Here is a 16,413-nt window from a genome sequence, read left to right as displayed (position 1 = left end):
TCTGAGGAGCACACAACTTAATGCACAGAGTAGAGCTTTGTGGGATGAAAGTAAATCCTGATCATGTTGACCCTGACGTGGTGTCAACGATCTCATGTGAGCAGCCCTTACCAGCTTACAGAAGCCTTCCTTGTTCACTATCACACTTAACCTTGACATCAACCACATGAAGAGGAACTCCCATTTTACACGTAACAAAACTGAGGCTAGAAATGTAAAATGAGTTATTAATGATCAAGAGACTCGTAAGTGAAAGAGTTACAAAGAATCTGGGTACCATCATTTCTGGACACACTATGAAATTCTTTAGAAATAACAGAACCTGTTTCTTTGGTTGGTGTCAGGTTCGGTTTTCACTAGGTTGTTTTTGTTTTTGTTTTTCTTTTACCATTCCTAGATATATTCAATTATCTTTGCAGCTTGAGTATTTGGTATTTCTTAGAAGTAGTGCATCATTTGGGGAATTTAGTAGGCTAGCCAAAATAGTTTTGCCCTAAGCTTCAAACACTTTTTAAAAGTGTCTTCCTGGGCTTCCCTGGTGGCGCAGTGGTTGAGAGTCCGCCTGCCGATGCAGGAGACACGGGTTCGTGCCCCGGTCCGGGAAGATCCCACATGCTGCAGAGCGGCTGGGCCCGTGAGCCATGGCCGCTGAGCCTGCGCGTCCGGAGCCTGTGCTCCGCAACGGGAGAGGCCACAACAGTGAAAGGCCCGCGTACCGCAAAAAAAAAACAACAAAAAAACAAACAAACAACAAAAAAGTGTCTTCCTCACAATATCTGTATTTGACATTGCTTATTTATATACAAGAAGGTTTTCTGTGATCACCTGTCAGTGACTTAGAAGCCATGGACCTTTCCCTTAAGGAGTAAAAAGTCTAATGGGAGACATAGAGAACCCCAGTTAAATCATTATCAACTCACTAGATTGAACCCCTTTAATGAGCATGGTGTCACTTAGGACCGGGAATATCCATACAGTGGAATATTATTCAGATACTAAAAAAAGGAGTGAAGTATTGATCCATGCTACAACGTGGATGAACCTTGAAAACATTTTGATACGTGAAAGAAGTCAGGCGCAAAGGACCACATATTGTATCATTTCATGTGTGTGAGATATTATCCAGGATAAGCAAATTCATTCAGAGAGAAAGTAGATTAGTGGTTGTTGCTTAGGGCTGGGCTGGAAGGGAGGATTCAGGGCAGGGGTAATTCCTAAAAGGTAAAGGGCTGCTTTGGGGGGCCATGAAAATATTCTAAAATTATATCATGGTGATAGTTGCAAAACTCTGAATATACGGAAAACCACTGACTCTATACTTGAAATGGGTGAATTGAATGGTTTGTGAATTATATCTCAATAGAGGTGTTATAATAATTTTTAAAACAGGGTGGGGAGCAGAAGAGAAGGAGAGGAGGTGAGACAAAAACAAAACAAGAGGAGTGGTTCTTGGAATGTCTGCCTGACCCCACTGGAGGATGATTTGACAAGCCTCCCGGACGAGCTGAATCTGCTTCCATTTTCAGAAGTAGAGGGAATGGGATATCCCCGAGCTGCCCTGGAGGGAAACAGGTTTAATATTCCCCTGTTGGTAATACGTAGTTTTAAAAAGCACAAATTTAAGGGAACTCTCAGAATGAGCACTGACCCATTTCCCCAAGACCTAAAGAAATTGGCATGACTGGGTGGACAGCTGACAGATGTGGAAAGTAAATGTCTTGTGTGTTTTCTGTCCTTTCATTCCCATCTTGATTTTTTTTCTTTTTAATGAGAGCCGGTGTCTGTGGGGAGAGAATCCATTTGCTGAAGAGAGTGGTTGTCTGTATGAGTCCTGCTGTGGAAACAGGACTTAGAGGTTCTACTGATGTATAGAAGCTCCTTCTCAAGGCCATACTCACATCCCCAGATCCAAGGTTCTCGTGTGTCTTCCCTACGTGTGCAAAATAAGTATGGCCTGGTTTTACCTTCTTAGAATAGTTTGGGAGTTAGCACTTTACACTGCAGTGCTCGTGGACATTAGCAGATAAAATAAGGCTTTAACTTGGGGGTGATTTTGAAGGTATTGAATGGCAGAGGTTTTCTTTTTTTTTAACTAACAGAAGCTATACAGACATTAGGTCAGGGTCAAATTCAAAACAGGGCTAGATATTTAAAAAAAAAAGTACCACTTGGAATTCTGGAACATGTAGTAAGTATAAATATCTACACATTCATTCAGGAGAACCGGAAGGAGTGAGTTATAGCTTATGTTTGTCCCTTGGGTGAATTAAATATGTATTTTTATGCTTTTACAAAGATATTAGCCAAAATAAAGGTGTTTTAGTGCCAGCTGGATTCGAAAACAAGTGAGACTGAGTTATTTACTTTCATTTACATTGTTACTATCATAAATCCTGTATTAGTTAGCAGTATTTTTAAACAAACCTGTCATTTTAAAATGTCAGTGTTTTTTTTTAATGTGTCCCCAGCTAGCTTTGTACAATAACCAAATTAGGCAAGCAGTGATGATTATACTTCATGAAATATACAAACCAAATGGACTTAGACTGCTTTTTACTCTCATTTGCTCAGCTTCTTCCCGCACATGTAGTTAAGTGTTACAATCCCTTTAGGTTCTGTACATTTTGGTGTAAGGAAACTAATGGTTTTTCTATACTCGCAACCAAATGAAGTTCCTGAAGTTCTTCCCTACTGACAATGTCTAATAAAATACAATCAAGGAAAGTTGACCAACGGAGTGCAAATGAGACTAATATTTATTCTTGAGTGTGATGGAAGCATGAGAGTCAGAAGGGACAAACCATGGGGTATTAGGAAGAGAACTAGTTTGGGAAGCAGAAAACCCGAGTTCCCGCCTCCTGGTTCTGCCACAAACCTGCTGCGAGGCCCATGGCCTTACTGAGCTCAATTTCCTCATCTGGAAAATGAAGGGACCAGAACTAGATGATGGCGACAGTGTCTCTTCTAAAAGACTAGCCAGCATTTATCAGCCTGGTGTCCTGCCGCTCTGAGCTAATGAAGACGGCATAATTGAGCTTCTTCAATCTCAGTGAAACTCCATGTGTCCTGGGTTTTATCTCCCCATGAATGTACCTGTGGCTTCTAATGATGAAAATGGGAGTTGCTAGAGTCTAAGATCAAGTTTAAGGACGAGGATGAGAGAATATCTGAGAGAAGGAGAAGAGGAGAAGAAATCACTTGAACTTGAAGACGGAAGAGACACAGGTTGGCATCTTCCTTCGCCACTACCTTCATGAGGCCTTGGGATGGCTCCCTTCATCGCCAGAGGGCCGTAGATTCCTCCTGTGTTAACAGGGCAGGTTCTCTGTTATTGGAGGCCAGGGAGACCGATGGGTGGGTGAAATCAGAGCTAATATAAAAGACCCATTCCAGAGGGTATCTTCTCACCATCACCGCCTTGCATTGGAGTGAGTAACAGGGTACAGTTGGCCCTTGAATAACGCGGGCTTAGGGGTGCCAGCCCTTTGTACCCACGGGTTCCTCAGTATCTGCGATTCTGCATCCGTGGATTCAACCAACCTCGGTTTCAACTACCTGTGGATTGCGTGGTACTGTACTATTTACTATAGAAAAAAATCCACGTGTAAGTGGACCCACGCACCTCAAACCAAACGTGACTCAAGGCCTTGGTGAGTTAAATGTATAGTTAAATGGAATTTGTTCTTCTTTCTGTCCTTTTTCTATCAGTTAGTGGAGATGTCAGTGAAGCAGGGATTCCAAAAAGATAGGCTGAGGGACTTCCCTGGTGGTCCAGTGGGTAAGACTCTGCACTCCCAATGCAGTGGGCCCGGGTTTGGTCCCTAGTCGGGGAACTAGATTCCGCATGCATGCCGCAGTTAAGAAGCCTGCGTGCCACAACTAAGACCCGGTGCGGCCAAAAATAAATAAACAAACAAATAAATAAATAAATATTTTTTTAAAAAACCCAAAAGATAGGCTGTACAGACAGAAAACAAAGGCCTTTGGTCAATGAAGAGTAAATTGAGGTGGTTTTTTTTTAGGTTGAAGGGTAAATGCATTTTTAAATTGAGATATAGTTGATTTACAATATTATATTAGTTTCAGGTGTAAAACATAGTGACTCAAAATTTTAATAGAGGGCTTCCCTGGTGGCGCAGTGGTTAAGAATCCGCCTGCCAATGCAGGGGACACGGGTTCGATCCCTGGTCCGGGAAGATCCCACATGCCGCGGAGCAGCTAAGCCCGTGAGCCACAACTACTGAAGCCCGTGTGCCTAGAGCCCGTGCTCTGTGGCAAGAGAAGCCACCGCCATGAGAAGCCCACGCACCACAGCGAAGAGCAGCCCCCACTCGCCGCAACTAGAGAAAGCCCGCGTGCAGCAACGAAGACCCAACGCAGCCAAAACAATTTTTTAATAGATTATACGCCATTTATAGTTATTATAAAATATTGGCTCTAGTCCCTGTACTGTATAATATATGCTTGCAGCTTATCTATTTTATACATAGTGGTTTGTATCTCTTAGTCCCATATCCCTGATTTGCCCCTCCCCCTGGGTTTTGAGTTTTCAGTGTCACCATATCATGCCAAATTTCCTTCTATCCTATAGAAAACAGTTGGAAGAACATTCTCACTTGCTAAGAGTGCAGAGCCCTCGAGTTGCACTTTGGGGCTCAACTTCCTAATATGAAAGTGAGTTTTCACACTGAGAGGACTAGTGCACTCTTTCCTCATCAGTGTGAGGAAACTTGAATTGTTCAGACCAGTAATATGGTGATGAATTCCGATTTCTGGCTTGAGCATTTCCTCGTGGGCCGTGGATCCCTTTTTTTTTTGGTTGGAAAACCGGCCTGGGAGTGTAAAGGGGCAACAGATCATCAGGGGACAGACATCGGCTTTCCTGTGGCCTCTGCAGGGCTCACAGGTTCAAACACAACCTCCCTGAAACCAAAGAACTTTAATTGAGTAGGTAAAGAGGTCCTCATAATTATAAACAGCAGTAGGTATAACAAGAGGCTAAATACCTAGCTGGGGTTTTAATTAGCTGGTGCTTCAAATTAGTCATTTTGGTTTCAGTCAGAAATCAGTGACGTTCTGCACTGTGAAAACCTCATCACCCTGTAGTTTGTTCCTCATTATACTTCGCCCGGTGAAGCTTTCAGTGCAACGCCCTGCTGAGCAAAAAAGGAAAAAACGGGAGAGATTTGGTTGCATTCCAAGAGCAGTAAAACTCTATGGAGATTAAGTTCATTCTCACCAGAGATATGAGAATTAGCTGTTCTTTGTTGTATGTGTTAAAAAATGCAGCAGATAACACCCATGTGCACGCTCAATCTGCTCTTCCGATTTTTCGTCTGGAATTTGGTAGCTTAATGAACTGATGCAAAACGCAGCCAAGAGCCTTCTCACAAATCCAGCCTGGGTCGAAAGCCCCAAGCGCCCTGACTGCCGGCCGCTTGAAGGTTCTCATGCATGTTGAAGCACGTTTCCTTTCTTCTCTTCCTTTCTTTCCTTTCGGGTTTTAATTATCTTGCCCTCAGAGGAAGAGGAAGGTAGTTTGCAAAGCCAAGAGACCAAAGTCCCTTGGTTCTCCTCATGGGACAATGAAATGGGATCCCCGGGACTGCCATTCTGGGCTGTCAGGTGCAAGGAGCGAACAGAGAGCTGGAAAAGTGACATATGGCTCGCGTTCCTTGGAAGCGTGAGGCTTCTGCTCTCATGTGTGCACGGAGCATCATGGCTGCAGCAAACCCTCTTCCCAGGTCCCACCCCCACTGAATATTGCTTTAACTTGTCCCCTCATCCCACCCCTGACACCCCATCGTTCTTACATTTCGGCAAACTGACGATGGGCTCAGGTTACACAGGGCCAGTGTATGATGCTGAGAGTGAGTCTTGTGCTCCACGCTTCATGGACCCCAGATGTTACCGTTGACCCCACATCAGCCTCCAACACAGAGACATTGTGTCACGTGGCGGCCGTTTGGGGTTCTGATCTCAGCTCGTGAATGGGAATGACAGATGATGCCAACAAACGTACTACCTGTGGATGGCATCTGGGACTGTGAACGATGGGCTGGCTTTCAGTAGTACCTGGACTCGGCGTCTTTGTTGACCAGGCAGGGCCCAGACGTGAGGCCTGGGCTTTGGGTGGAGCTCTGGGGTGTCTTTGATGTTCCCAGATGGTGCTGACATTTGCTGGGCATACCTATGAGTGATCCGGTGAGCTCCTCTGTATCTGGCATGGTTTGCATTATGAAAGGATAATGTCCATGTAAACATCCTATAAATGTTGCCACGATTTTTAGATGGGGAAATGAAGTGCTGGTTATCCAGGAGATAAGGCTATCAGGGTCACTTAGAATTTGTCAGTTCACGTATTCCTGTGGAGGAAGGCGGATGGTTAGGTGTATTGACCTGTTACACTCCATCTATATCAATATCTAGTTACGCTCCCATGGATATTGCATGCTCTGGGATCTTATTTTGTAAATTAACATTATGATACTCACGAGCAAACTAGGCTACCAATGATAGGTATTAAGGTTTGGAACGTATTCAAAACCTGTCGACTGTACTTATATATTATATCAGTATATCTCTTATAGATCCTTTAGCTCTTATGTTCGTTTGCATGTCAATTACCTAATTAAGTCTTCACATGACATTACAGGTTTCGTCTGCTAGCCGAAAGTAGAGCGTTCCTATGAAAACTTTCAGAAGCAAAATGGTGTAAAAGTGAAGCGTATCCCCCCAATTTCTGCAAGTTCTCATTATGCCACTTGGATTTTAAGAAAGACCTATGTTAGTAAGGGAATGACGTTTTCTGTAAAAGAGAAAATCCTCTTCGGATTTTTTTTTCCGTTAGCGAACAAAGGTACTAACGCAGGTCTCTCGTAAAAGGGGCTTAGTGCAAACGTTTGGAAAGCAGGGGATACCTGTATTAACATGGGGAAGGAAAGCAACATTTATACAGCACCCGCTAGGCATCTTATGTACATATATAATTGAAATTTTCCCAGCGTATATGTACTCACTTGGAGTGGAATTACAATCAAAAGCGGGGGGGGGGGGAACCCAATGAACAAAATAAAATCCACTACAGTGAGACTTATAGATGATGGTTTAGTATGCATAGTCTTGCATGATGAAGAAAATAATTGTTTTCTTAATAAGGAAGCATTCCATTCTATAAAATCCAAGGACCCAGAATGTATCTTAGATATAGCCTGGAAGCTTTTGTACTGATCCTCCAATGGGAAAGCCTGAAATGTCATGAGAGTCAGGGTTACACAGTGTTTATAAAACATTTGTGCCCTAAGGTCATTCAAAGGTTTTTACACCTCTTTTCATTGTTAGTAGTTTGTTGGTCAAGCCAGACCCCTTTCTTTGCGAACAGTTTCCCACAAAACAAAAAGGAGTGTGACTGATTGGGTGACTTGGATTTTTGTAGACTTCTGAAGATGTTCTTAAACTCTCCTTTGATTTTTCTTTTCTTTTTTTGGCCGCCCCACGTGGCATGCGGGATTCTTAGTTCCCAGACCAGGGATCAAACCCAGGCCCCCTGCAGTGAAAGCTCGGAGTCCTAACCACTGGACCGCCAGGGAATTCCCTCTCCTTTGATTTCATTACCACAGGCTAACACTGGCTGTGGGCCCAGGACAGAATTCCAGTTTATCCACAATAACATATTTGATAATTCCTTTCCCTTAGGACTTCGTGACATCTGTGAATTCTGAGCCCTAGGCAGTTGGCCACACAACGCAACCCGAATTCAGTACTTTTTTGCGCAGTGGACTGACTTTGGGGGACTCTGCTGTAATTGCCTGTAGTGATCAAGTAAGGACAAGGGAAGAGGATTATGCCTTACTTAAGTGGTCACGAGTACAGCTTCTAATAAGCAAGTTTCTGTTTTCTTCTGTATTCGGAAGAACTGGTCAGGGTCTTAAACCCATTGAGAATAAAGAAGAGGAGGCCTGCTCTCTATGCAGTATCAGTTCGGGTAGCCTCGGCTTGTTGTTTTGTTTTTTCTCCTTATTGATAACAAGGGAGATCTAAATAACTTACATGACTAATTCATCTTTGTCTCCTTTTGTCTTTTTTCTTTGCATGTCAGTCACTATGAACAAGACCGTAGTGCACTTAAGAAAAGGGAATGGGAGCGGAGAAACCAAGAAGTCCAGCAAGAAGACGATCTCTTTTCTTCAGGCTTTGATCTTTTTGGGGAGCCCTACAAGGTAGCTGAATATGTATGTCATTTATCTTTCTGGAAAATGGTTGCCTGTTATATTGTTGAATGCACTAATCAACACTTAATCTATTTGCAAAACACCCAAATCACCTCCAGGAGAATATGTTTTACAAATGAAATATATACATACGCTGTATTGGGGGCAATGGCATGTTTCTGAGGAAGTCTTCAGAGACAAATTCCATCTTCTTGGGGGAACACAGTAGGATTTGCAAGGGACTTATGAGACTTCCTGTCTCCAAAGAATTCTTTCCTGCCCAACACTACCTACAGCAAGGAGTGCCCCCTGACGCTTTGTCTCACTTTGATTATCAGCGTGGCAGCCCCTGAAGACTTCATCAGAATGTCCATGGATGTGTCGGTTTCTCCTCCCAATCAGTGCCATCCATGGCAAGGCGGCTGCTTTCTGTTTCCATTTTAGGTTGTTAGCAGCTGTTCAGTGGTTCGAGTACTCTTTGAAAATCACTGTTCTAGGAGAAAGGGCAAAGCCAATCATTTTTTCCCCGGTGATTAATAATCATGGGTTAGGAGACTGCCTCAACCAGAAGAGCTAGTGTAGCTAGGTTGACTTTCTAGTGGTATTCTGGCTAGTGTGTAGCTCCAATAATGATCACACTTCTATGTCTACAAGTATTGATTTCACAGTGACTGCCTCTGAACGTTCTATTTGGGGTGGGGTTGGGAGAAGAATCTTGGTGAATTGCTGGCAGCTGGTTGGTTTTTATTGACATTTACTAGCAGGGTAATTTTCTGTAATGAAACACAAATGATCTAAGAGGTAAAACAACAATAGAGGAAATGTGTACGAGTTGTGATTTTAGAAGAGCACCATTTAGGAGACAGTGACTGGGGTAGACAGTAAGCTGTCTGGACTGGTGACCAGTGAGACCAGAGTCCCGGTGCCTTGTTGAGACTGAGCTAGCAGCTCTTGATTGAGACACTCAGGTGCCTTCCAAATTTGGTAAGTCTGACAAAGAGACTATTAGTTTTCAATTTGTCAATAATAGTATAATCCTTAATAATCCATTTTTCCTATCTCAATTGATTTAATTTCTATACTGCCTTTGAATGTGCGCATGTAGAGAGATGGTTAGCTTGACAAGGATTTGTTGAAGGCCCACTGTGTGCCAGCCACGTCTTAGACTAGTGTCCAAAGGGAAATAAGACGTAGACCCTGCCTTCAAGGAATTCCTTGTCCAGTGGCAGAGATCATCACGAATGAGTGAGGGCATGACCGCATGGTAACTGCTGAAGAGGTAGGCAGGGAAAAGATGCCCGAAGCCTTCTTACCTCGTACCAAGGAGTTTGGACATGAGTCTGTACGCGAAGAGAAGTCATCGCAAGTTTTAAAGTTAGGACGTGCCTGGGACAGACGAAGAATTGTAAAGATGATGTTGGAAGTGTGGAGAGTGGTGGGTTGGAGGGAAGGGAAACTAGAGGCAGATAAAGAAGCTATTGTCGTTGGCTGAGGGGGGTTCATGGCAGGCTGGATTTAGAGTAGAGCCAGGAAGTTGAAGTGATAGGGCAGGTGTCTGCCTGGAGGTGGGGAGTGTGCGATAGGAATGAACGATTCCGATCTTTTAGATTTGAGAGGAGGCTGGTGTTATTAACAGGTTGTTCAGGAGGACAACAAGGTTGGTGCTTGTAGAGAAAAGGTAATTAATTCTGCTTTGAGCCTGATGGGTTTAAGATGCCAGTGGATGTCAAGGGAGAGATATCCAGTAAGCTTGGGGTGTATGGATCTGGAGCTAATGAGAGTGGTCAGGAGAGAGAGTTAGGTGTTACTACGTAGGTGGCAGTGGAAGTGATAATGGCAGTGGAAGTGATAATGGGTATTATCACTAAGCCAGATGGCCGGGTAAGGAGAACAAGGAGAGAATCTTGAGGAGCAGTAACATTTAAGGGGTGAAAGGGAGAGTCGTTTTCTTTGGTGATGGTGGTAGTCATTGTGGGTTGGGGAGTAAATGGGAAAAGGTGAAATAAAGAAAGAGAGGCAGTGAATGTAGACTTGATCTTGCAGAGAGTCTTTGTATGGAGGGGGGAAGAAAGGAAGATACGTAGAACGAAAGGGGAACAATTATTTGGAAGGAAGCTTTTTTTAAGGGGAGAGAAACGTGAACATGTTTAGAGATTGACGGGAAGGAACCAATGTCAGTGGAGAAGGCGAGGGTGAAGACACAGGAGAGAGAGGTGATGATGAGCAGAGCAAGGTCCCAGAGGAGATGAGAAAATACAAAACTGAGAACATGTGAAGAGTGATGAGCCTTGGGGAGGAAGGTGGGAATGGAATGTTAGGATGAGGAAGAAGCAGGAGAGTGGAAGGGAGACTGGGGACACGATAAGGAGCTGTGGCCTCCATATTTTCTAGAAAGTGGAAGAGAGGTCAAAGGATGATAGATGCCTCATCCCTTCTTGAGAAAGAGGAATGACCAGATGAGTTTTACCTCTTATCTTCGGAGGGGTGAGAAAAATGAGCTTTACTCAAAGGGCTCATTCTGAAAATTCAATATCTACTCCATGCTTAACACTATTATGAGGTGTAGAACCTTTGCCTTATTTCCCCCTTTATAATTTTAAGTCTTGTTGAATTAATGGTCTTGTACCTTTAAGGTAAATGCCCTTTCTCGTTAACAAGCCTGTAATATAGATGCGTATCTATTTTTAGATGTAAGTAGTGTCGTTTTGAGTAGGCAGTTAAAGAACCTGTTATCAACATTGTCATTTTCAAAAGTCATCTGTCTTGATACGACAAGAGTACATCAGGTCTGTGTGTGGTTAGTAGCCTGGTGCCTTTATGCTACTTGATGGGGAAGAGGCTTTGCTTTGGAGTCGAGACTATGAAGGAAAGGAATCATGCTAACAGTTGATGACCTGGTAATTCTCTTTCTTGCACTGCCGCTTTGATGACTGACTGCCATCTTGTGCTGTGTACATGTTCAGGGTTTCCTGGGAGATCACTGGGCAGTATGCTTCTCCTTTCCCCCATATCACGATACTAGAACAGATGTACACCTCTAAAAGCTCCCTAGACCTGGACTGGCGTGGACACCCTTGGCGTATCTGGACATGCCAGTGGCAATGGGAGTTCTAGAGCTGGCCTGTGGTCCACCGGTAGAAATGAGGACATTCCTACCACAACTTTTCCTGAGGGTTGTGGTAGGAACGCCTACCAAATTAGAAATCAAAATTCCTGGTGGTTGATCAGGACTTTAAGGAAACTTCTTGCCACTCTAAATCCTGAAACAAGGCCCGATCGCCTCTCCGATGGCTTTGGTAGTTCATAAGCTAGCCAATGAGCATCAGTCCCTAGGACCCACTGCCCTTTCTTGGCAGAGAGAAGAAATGGTGACCCCTCATGGTCCTGGCTGATTTCTTTCCCTTTTTGGCTTCATCTCTACCACTCCCAGAATGGAAAGAATGTTGACCACCCCTAGATTGGGGTGCTGGTGGGTAACATCCCTCGGTGGCTGAAATCTGAGTTTGTGCTGTGCTGCTGAAAAGGATGTGTTCAAAAGTGCTTGAAAAATGTGAAGCCGTTTGACGTGTCTAGCTTAGTGTGGAAAGATGGGGAGGGAAGAGGAACTGGCATGTACCAAGCGCCTCCTGTGTGCCAGGAACCGTGCTAGAGCTCTCTTCACGTGCTTGCCTAGCCCTTACAGCATATGGGTACGCATTTTCCCCGTGTTTCCCATGAGGAATTTGAGGTGAGCTTCTCTGCAGCCTCGTATCCGCGTAAGTGTGATTCCATATCTGTAACAGGAAGCTGTTTATCCTCGACAAGAAGTCAGAAGACCCGATAAGCTTACCTCCTGTGTGACTTTGGGGAAGAAACTTTATTTCTCTGACCTAGAGTTTCCTTTTCTCTGAAGTGAATACTAGTAGCTGATAGAAAAAAATAACTGATGATAACAACAACAAGTGACATTTTACAGCTCTTCACAGCTCAACAAGGATGAGGAAACCGAGGCGCAGAGACATTAAGTTGCTTATCCAAGGTCATTTGGGTCAGGGCAGGTAGAAGCCAGAGTAGACCAGAACAGCTGTGCTGACTCACACGGTGATTGTGAGGGTCAAGTCAAACAATCTGCGGAAACCTTGCTTTGAAATCCATAGTGCGCTATACAAATTCAAGGTATTAGCATTATTATAATTAGAGAAAGAAATAGCAACTTACAGCTTAGAGAGATTAACTGTAAAAATATTAGAATTTTAAAAAAACGAATTACTAAATCACATATATTAGCCACAATGAAATAAAAGAAAAAAATGAACCTCAAAACTGAAATTATTTTGCTATTTCAGTTTTGAGGTTCATTTTTTACAGCGGTCTCCTAGCACAGTGGTCTTGCAATGCAATTATATTACTGATTTGTAGATAACATTAGAAGCAAACTGAGGCAGCTCTGCATTTGCCGAAGTAATAAGAGGCAAAAAGCTTAAATGAAGGAGTGCTGTTAGTCACGAGCCACAAACCAGACATGTAATTTATGCCTGAAAATACTTGGAAAATGCATTTCCTTGATGATGGAGAAATTGTGATTACTTAGAAAATAATGGCTGTGGAGGTTACCTTTAAGGAATCAACCAATTATCAAGAACGGGAAGTAAAGAACTGGCCAAATTGAAAGAAGCCTATAATTGAGTGAAATGGCTAAATTTCCATTTTTGCCATGTTTACAATGTGCAACCAGGACGGCTAAGAACCCCCTGCTCCTTAAAAAGGTTCTTAAGACTTGGGGAGGATGAAGAAGACGATTAGTGTGAACCAGAAGTTGCTATGTGTATAATGAGCGTCCATCATGTAGGTGGACATAAATGTATTTCAGGCCCCGTTGGGTTTTCTAGCCAGTGGATCTTATATCGACATCTTGAGAAATTTAAAAACTGGTTGACAGTTACCCACCTCCAGTGTTGGGAAGGCAGAGAGTTGACTCTGACGACCTGGTCCGTATTGTTAATTTTTTTTTTTTTTTTTTTTTTTTTGCGGTACACGGGCCTCTCACTGCTGTGGCCTCTCCCGTTGCGGAGCACAGGCTCCAGACGCGCAGGCTCAGGCCATGGCTCACGGGCCCAGCCGCTCCGCGGCACGTGGGATCTTCCCAGACCGGGGCATGAACCCGCGTCCACTGCATCGGCAGGCGGACTCTCAACCACTGCGCCACCAGGGAAGCCCTGTTAATTATTTTGAGACTGTTGAGTGGTGGACTTCTTGAGGCTGTGTGTCTGTGTGTCCTCTGTGCCTAACCCAGCCTCATGAGTGTTTTGAATTTACCAGTGTGTGTTTTAGAATGACCATGGTAATTGCTCCTTGTAGCCACAGCACGTCTGTTACGGATCTTCCTTCAATCAGCAACTCAGAAAGTGTCACCAGTGAACTCAGCCTTGAACTATCTGCTATGTAGTTCTGGTCACAAGTCCCTCTGAGACAATTGCTGTGTGAGGAAGCTAGTTGAAGGGAATTGACCTCCCTTCATCCCCCCAGGTTATCCCAGCTCCACCCCTTATGCCATTAGTGTACAGGAAGGCCCTACGGTTGGACCTATTAACTTGGCCCCGTAACTCCATGTGCAGACATGCCTTCACCGAGTTAGACTTTAACACAGTTCTGCTTTTTAGTCAGCATAAGGAAAAGCCATGTGAAAAACGTCTTTGCATCTTCTGTAAAATTGGTGCTGAAAAAACGACTTGTTTTACTGTTCAGAGGTTCTCGTAACCTTGTAACCGAACCAACGAGAAGAATTCCTTTTCAGTATCCGGCAAACGTTTATCTCATTTAATGAATTAGGATGTGCTTCCTGCCATCAGACAAGAGAATTCTATAAGCTATGAGCTTTTTCTTTTGGCCTTTAGCTATCGAGAAGCTCAAAGTTCAATTTGACGTTCAGTCACAGTAACCAAGTTAGCTTAACCTTTGCTTTTCTGGTTATGTACCCTTTACTCCAAGCCACTGCAAATCCTTTATTGATATAGGCAGGGTATGAATTATAATTTGATTCTGTTCAATTCAGCAACAATTTGCTGAGTACCTAGGATGCATCAGACATGGTACTAAGTGTTGAGGACATGAAGATGAATAAAAGGTAGTCTCTGACCTTGAAGAAAAGCCCATAGTTTTGTGCTGGAAAAGAACTTATAACTGTAGTAGACCCTGTGTAGTAGGAGGTGGATTTTCTAGACTTATTTGGAGAGCTTTCAATTTTCGTCTAATTTTAGTCATGTAGACAACAGTTTTAGACATTGGACAGCTTAGAAATTCTCCTAATTTCAAGCATATTTTAAAATCTAGAGATGGAAAAAAATTCTAAGCATGCATCAGAAACCCAGATCAGTAAAACAGTAAACCGAAATGAAGAGACGTTAAAACCTAAGCAGGGTCTCTCCACCGAAGATAAGATGGACATGTCCTTTTTACTTACTGCTGAAATATGAACAGGGATGTGACTAGCTTGCTTGCAAACAAATGGGCCTTGAGGTTCTTGGGTCCTGATGATGTTGGCCCAGAGAGAGTGAACGACTTCTCAGAACTTTGAGGTATTGTGGTGTTCTCTGTGACATCTGGGGGCAAAGTTCTGATTCTCTAGACCTGTCTTTCAATGAAAGTTCAAAGAATTTTCGGTAAATGATCAATGAACTGTCAATGAAAGGTCCATAACTTTGAGCTTCCTGGTAGCTAAGGCAAAAAGGGAAAGGTTATAGCATTCTCTTTGTCTAATGGAAGGAAACATGTCTTAATTCATTAAAGGAGACAGTATAAATGGAGGCATTTAAAAATAGGAAATGAAATGGTGTTGTTTCCCTTTGTTGGGTCAGATCCTGAAGATGGCAGGTATCAGGCAATCATCTGGTCCAAGAGGTAAACTATTTGAGGGACCAGCACAGCCCTGCAAGTATTTACAGCTTGCGTTGAATTCTACTGGGCCCTGACCACAATGAAATCTCTTTGTTTTTTAATTTAGGGATTGAATAGAGGCCGGTTTTGGCTGCTGCCCAAACGGTTCCTTGGGCACCTCCGTTGAAGGAGACCGCTATATACACAGAGTTTATTCTTGCCTTAGCTGAAAAGTAATGTCTGCCATTAAAACTGACAAACCTAGGGACTTTCAGGGAATAAAAGTGATTTCTGCCCTTCTCTACCTATTAAATTATGCCTTTCAAATGTACCTCTGAACATGGAGTGATTATTCAGCTGAGGATTATAAGGAACTGTAATTGTTTAATCACTCCTTCAGCACCAAGGTTGCATGTGATGCAATATAAGATGTTCCTGAGTATAAGAAAACTAAAACTGACATATATTTATTTGATTTCTAAAACTCCCCATCCCCCGTGGAGCCCTCTTAGCATATCATTAGCATGCTTTTCCTTAGTCTTTGAATATGATTTGCCCCGTGACCCGAGTTGAATGCTCTATACACTATGTGGGGATTATGGTAATAACAAGGCCAAGGTTCCCAGCTCGATTCCCTCTGGTTACTCCTTCTCTGGATCCTTTGCTGGGTCCTTCTCTTCTCTTAAAGGTTGACGTTCCACAGGGCTCTCTCCTGAGCCTGATCTTCTCATTCTTCGTTTCCTTTCCCTGGGTGATTTCATCCATTTCCAGCACTTCACCCTCCATTCATCCGCACACTCTCCCGTCGTGACATACAGAGAGCAGCACGCAGCCATACATCCTAGGTTTAGCCTGAGAAGCCAGGCTTGAATAGGCACACACCAGGTGTTAAGGGCGTGTGAGCAACCTTAGATGTGACACATCTGTCTTCAGTGGAGGTTGTACCAGTGGGGAGGTAGTCACCCCCTCCTGTACATGGAGAGCTGGCCTATGACTCCTGGGACATGGAGGCTACACAGGGTGGCCGTCTTCCCCAGGCGCTGGCCCTGCTGCCAGGTGGCTCCATGGGTGCTGGTAGCCTTCTTTCATTGCAACATCTTGGGCCAGGATGATGCAGCCTAGACACAAAGCAGCCCTTTGCCCCTGAATTCAGCAGCTGGTTTTGATAACACCTTTGGCAGGTAAAGAGAATAGACTAAAACGTCCTTGTGTTGATTCTCCATATAGAATGATGTAGTTGCCAACTTTGAAAATCGGACTTCGTTTTGATTTACTTAACCAACAGTTTAAATTGTTGAATAAATTTTTCTAAACCCTTGAAAAGACAGAGGAGAGCTTGAGTCACTGTTGA

At 43.6% G+C, this 16,413-nt stretch overlaps 1 protein-coding gene and 1 pseudogene across 4 annotated transcripts in view; one reads left to right on the top strand and one right to left on the bottom strand.

The window, feature by feature from the left end:
• LOC132594513 (elongation factor 1-alpha 1-like) overlaps positions 1 to 6,227 on the bottom strand; it is a 153,677-nt pseudogene extending 147,450 nt beyond the window's left edge.
• Positions 1 to 16,413, top strand: part of AFF2 (ALF transcription elongation factor 2) — a 499,644-nt gene that overhangs the window by 147,656 nt on the left and 335,575 nt on the right. For 2 of the 4 annotated variants that reach the window (XM_060292350.1, XM_060292348.1), the window contains exon 2: positions 8,099 to 8,219. In XM_060292350.1, the coding sequence (XP_060148333.1) occupies positions 8,099 to 8,219 (121 nt within the window). Of the gene's footprint in view, positions 1 to 8,098; positions 8,232 to 16,413 lie in introns of all 4 variants that reach the window. The other 2 variants (XM_060292349.1, XM_060292347.1) reach the window with 1 other exon arrangement.

Source organism: Globicephala melas, chromosome X (genome assembly GCF_963455315.2).
Source record: "Globicephala melas chromosome X, mGloMel1.2, whole genome shotgun sequence".
NCBI classification, from domain to species: Eukaryota; Metazoa; Chordata; class Mammalia; order Artiodactyla; family Delphinidae; genus Globicephala; species Globicephala melas.
Note: the sequence above shows the minus strand (reverse complement) of the source record. Positions and strands in the feature narration are given on the sequence as shown.